The sequence below is a fragment of the Mus caroli genome, chromosome 4 (assembly GCF_900094665.2).
Source record: "Mus caroli chromosome 4, CAROLI_EIJ_v1.1, whole genome shotgun sequence".
NCBI lineage: Eukaryota > Metazoa > Chordata > Mammalia > Rodentia > Muridae > Mus > Mus caroli.
Genome location: NC_034573.1, coordinates 121,935,225 through 121,939,437, shown reverse-complemented (window position 1 = coordinate 121,939,437; position 4,213 = coordinate 121,935,225). Strand labels below are relative to the sequence as shown.

The window sequence follows — 4,213 nt, the reverse complement described above, 5'->3', positions numbered from 1 at the left end:
GAAGAGCAGTCGGTGCTCTTAACCACTGAGCCATCTCTCCAGCCCTCCTTTCTTTTTTAAAAAAAGGATTTATTTATTTATTGTATATATATGAGTACACTGTAGCTGTACAGATGGTTGTGAGCCTTCATGTGGTTGCTGGGAATTGAATTCAGGACTTCTGCTCACTCTGGTCCAAAGATTTATTTATTATATGTAAGTACACTGTAGCTGCCTTCAGACACACCAGACCGGGGCGTCAGATCTCATGACAGATGGTTGTGAGCCGCCATGTGGTTGCTGAGACTTGAACCCAGGACCTTTGGAAGAGCAGTCATTGCTCTTAACTGCTGAGCCATCTCTCCAACCCTTTCCTTGCTTTTGTTTAAGACTTGGTTTCTCATTGGCCTGAAGTTTGCTCATGGAGTAAGAGAGTGTCTAGCGATCGCCTGTCTCCTCCTCCCAGGGCTGAGGTTGCTGCCATGCTCCTGGCTTTATTGCTGGTGTTCTCAGGGTGGCACTCATGTCCTCAGGCCTGTGCCGCAAGCACTTTACCAGCTGAGCTGTTTATCGCTTTAGCCCAAGTATGTGTTTCCCTGTCTTCCTCATTAGAATGGGAGCTCTCCAAGAGCAGGAACACCTCCTCTGTCTGCTCCATGCTCTGTGCGTACTTGTATATAACAGATGGAACAGAACAGATGGTGGCGCACGCCTTTAATCCCAGCACTCTGGAGGCAGAGGCAGGCAGATTTCTGAGTTCAGGGCCAGCCTGATCTACAGAGTGAGTTACAGGACTACACAGAGAAACCCTCTCTCGAAAAAAACCAAACCAAGCCAAAACAGAAAAAAAAAAAAAGATGGAACGGAGCCTGCCATGGTGGCGCACGCCTTTAATCCCAGCACTGGGGCCAAAAAAGCAAAAAGAGATGGAACGAACCAGTGAGAGGGCTCAGCAGCTCATGCATGACTCTGAAAAATTGAGTTCAATGCCCAGAACCCACACAAAAGGTTGGGAGAGCTGACTCCACAGTTGTCCACTGGCCCCACATGATGATTGGGGTAGGGGTGGGGGATGAATGAAACTTGGCTGCAGTTGCATAACCAGTAAGTGGCCCTTGAACCACAACTCAAAATCTCCTGGATGGAAATGTGCAGACCTTTGCTGCTGAGGTTGACAGTTCCGTCTGAGCCACCCCATGAAGATTGGCCTTAGCACATGAAGAAGCAGGGCAGAGGGGAGGGAAACTGCTAGCCCGTTGGGTTACCCACGCCTTATCTATGGCATGGATCAGCTGAACTGTGGGTTCCCGTGTCAGGTGCAGTCAGAGACAGCCACGTGACCCCAGCCCTAGTGGGAGCCTCTGAAACAGAAAATGCAAAGTTCAAAGGATCTGATGCTGACACTGCACACAGCCCACAAGGGCTGACCGAAGTGCGGTGCAACCCGTCTTTGGGGAGGACTCAGTTCCAGCTGTCTCACACCTCTCTGCACTTGCCCAGCTGCCCTGGCTAGGATTATTTACAGGTAGTGCATAAATGGCTTTTGTTTCTTTGTTTAGAATCAGTGAGAAGAGAGAGAGCCATCGAGCTGGCTTATTGGGTAAAGATACTTGATGCCAAGCTTGAAGGCCTAAGTTCAATCCCTGGAATCTACAGGGTAGAAGGAGGACCTACATCTTCAAGTTGTCCTCTGGCCTCCATACATGCATACACATAAGTACATTCAAAAAAAAAAAAAGAAGGAGGAGGGGGAGGAGGAGGGGGAGAGCTGGAGAGAGGGCTCAGCAGTTAAGAGCATTGACTGCTCTTCCAGAGATTCTGAGTTCAATTCCCAGCAACCACATGGTGGCTCACAACCACCTGTAATGGGATCTGATGTCTTCTTCTGGTGTGTCTGAAGACAGCCACAGTGTATTCATATACATAAAATAAATAAATAATTTGTTTAGAAGAAGGAGGAAGAGAGGGAAGAGGAGGGTGGTTAGAAGAACCCTGGGCTGTTCCAGATCTCAGACTGGTCCTGTGAGAAAATTAAATAATAAACAAACCTTGTCTAGAAAGTGAGTTCCAGGGCAGCCAATGTTGTAACACAGAGAAACCCTGCCTCAAATAAAATAAATAAATAAACAAATAAAACTCTGGGTTTGTATAGACTTCCCTGCTGTTGAAGTCTTCCTTAGTGAATGAGCTTGGGCCTGCCATGTAATTTCTCTGAGCTTCAGTTTCTTCCACTGTAGAAGTGAGTGGAGTAACCACCTCCTGGTAAGGTTGAGAACTGCCTTGGCCCATGCTGGGTGGCGGTGACAGAGGCAGGCCAGCCTGGTCTACAGAGCAGTTCCAGGACAGGCAGGGCTACACAAAGAAACCCTGTCTGGAAACAAACAAACAAACACTGCCTGGGACCTGCCAGAACTCCAGCTGTGATTCCTTCCTTCCGCTTCTAGAAGCCAGATCTGAGTGCACACGTGCTGCCTCATGTGAACTTTCATCCAAAGGTAACCCAAGACCCGACCGGATCATCCTGGCTTTCCGACTGTCTCTTTTGAGGCATCAAGGGAGTCAGTCGTGAGGGCTGAGTCCCTGCCACAGAATCACTGTGACTCTAAGAAGCACTGTATGACCTGGGACAAGCCACATGGGACAAGCCACACCTTTGAGCCTTGGACTCCTAAGCCCTAAAATAGTCCACTAAAGGTGAATCTAAGTGGTTTTTGTTTTTTTGTTTTTGTTTTTGTTTTTTTAGACAGGGTTTCTTTGTGTAGCCCTGGCTGTCCTGGAACTCACTCTGTAGACAAGGCTGGTCTCTAACTCAAATATCCACCTGCCTCTGCCTCCCAAATTCGGGGGTTAAAGGCGTGCACCACCACTGCCTGGCTTTCTTTTTTTTAATCGGAGACAAGGTTTCTCTGCATAGCACTGGCTGCCCTGGATGGAACTCTGTAGACCAGGCTGGCCTCCAACTCAGAGATCCTCCTTTCTCTGCCTCACCAGTTGTGGGATTAAAAACTTTTTTTTAATCCTGTGAAGCAAAAGTGGTAATTGTCCCATTTTACAGAGGTAGTGATTTAGGTCTTGCCCAACCAACTACATCCTGGATTGCCTTCCAGGATCAAGTTCTCCAGATCTTGACCCTTCCTGGAGGCTGTACCAGTAACAGACTCATGGGGGAGTGGGGGTGGGGTAGAGGGGCGGAGCCACACAGAAACTGTCGGAGGTCAGCGGGGAGCCAAGATCCCATGGAGGCGGCGGGCTGCAGCTACCAATTTCGGATCGCGCTGCTCGGGGACGCAGGGGTGGGCAAGACATCACTGCTACGGTGTTACGTGACGGGCGCGCAGGGGGCGGCGGAGCCGGATCCCGAACCCACTGTGGGCGTGGAGTTCTACAGCCGCGCGCTGCAGCTACCCGCTGGGCTGCGAGTCAAACTGCAGCTCTGGGACACCGCAGGCCAAGAGTGCTTCAGGTGCGGCGGGAAGTGGGTAATGTCAGTCACTTGGGGGGACCCTTTCTCACAGGTGCCAACTGCAGGGGCTCAAGCAAGGATCCATGGTCCCAACCCTGCCAACCCCTCCCTATTCAGTCATTCATCCTTCAAACTCCACCGAGTGGGCCAAGCCCCCAAACCCAGCTTGCTGTGATTTTTGAACCACATCCCCACCCCCAAAGCCCTTACCCAGCCCTAGAGGAACAGCAGCATAAAGAGAATTGGCACTGAAACTCTGACTTTCCCAGAGATGCAGAGAGCCGGAGCAGACGTGTCAAGGGGGTGGGAAGGAAGACTGGTGTGCAGGCACCGGTGGGAGTTGTAGGACAGGAAGCTGCCTGTGGATCTCGGGGTGGAGGTGGGCGGGCTCTAAGACTGTCTTAAAGCCATTACAACTTTCCCAATTATACACACACTCCCCTCCAGGTGCATCACCAGGTCTTTTTACCGGAACATGGTGGGCGTTCTGTTGGTCTTTGATGTGACGAACAGAGAGTCCTTTGAACACATCCAAGCCTGGCACCAGGAGGTCGTATCCACTCAGGGCCCTGACAAGGTGGTCTTCTTACTGGTTGGCCACAAGTGTGACCTGAGCACCCGATGCGTATCCTCTCAGGAGGCAGAGGAACTTGCTGCCTCCCTGGGCATGGGCTTCATGGAGACCTCAGCCAAAAGCAACTGCAATGTCGACCTGGCCTTTAACACTGTCACTAGCGCCATCGAACAGGCCCTGCAGCAGGGGGACATCAA

The 4,213-nt window shown here is 50.9% G+C and overlaps 1 protein-coding gene across 1 annotated transcript; it reads left to right on the top strand.

Annotated features, from left to right (window-relative positions):
* Positions 1 to 3,173: 3,173 nt before the first annotated feature.
* On the top strand, positions 3,174 to 4,211 carry Rab42 (RAB42, member RAS oncogene family; the record flags this gene model as incomplete). The annotated part of the gene is made up of 2 exons (XM_021161244.1): positions 3,174 to 3,442; positions 3,890 to 4,211. Coding segments are annotated over exons 1-2 (549 nt in total), but the record flags the coding sequence as incomplete, so codon positions are not given.
* Positions 4,212 to 4,213: the final 2 nt, after the last annotated feature.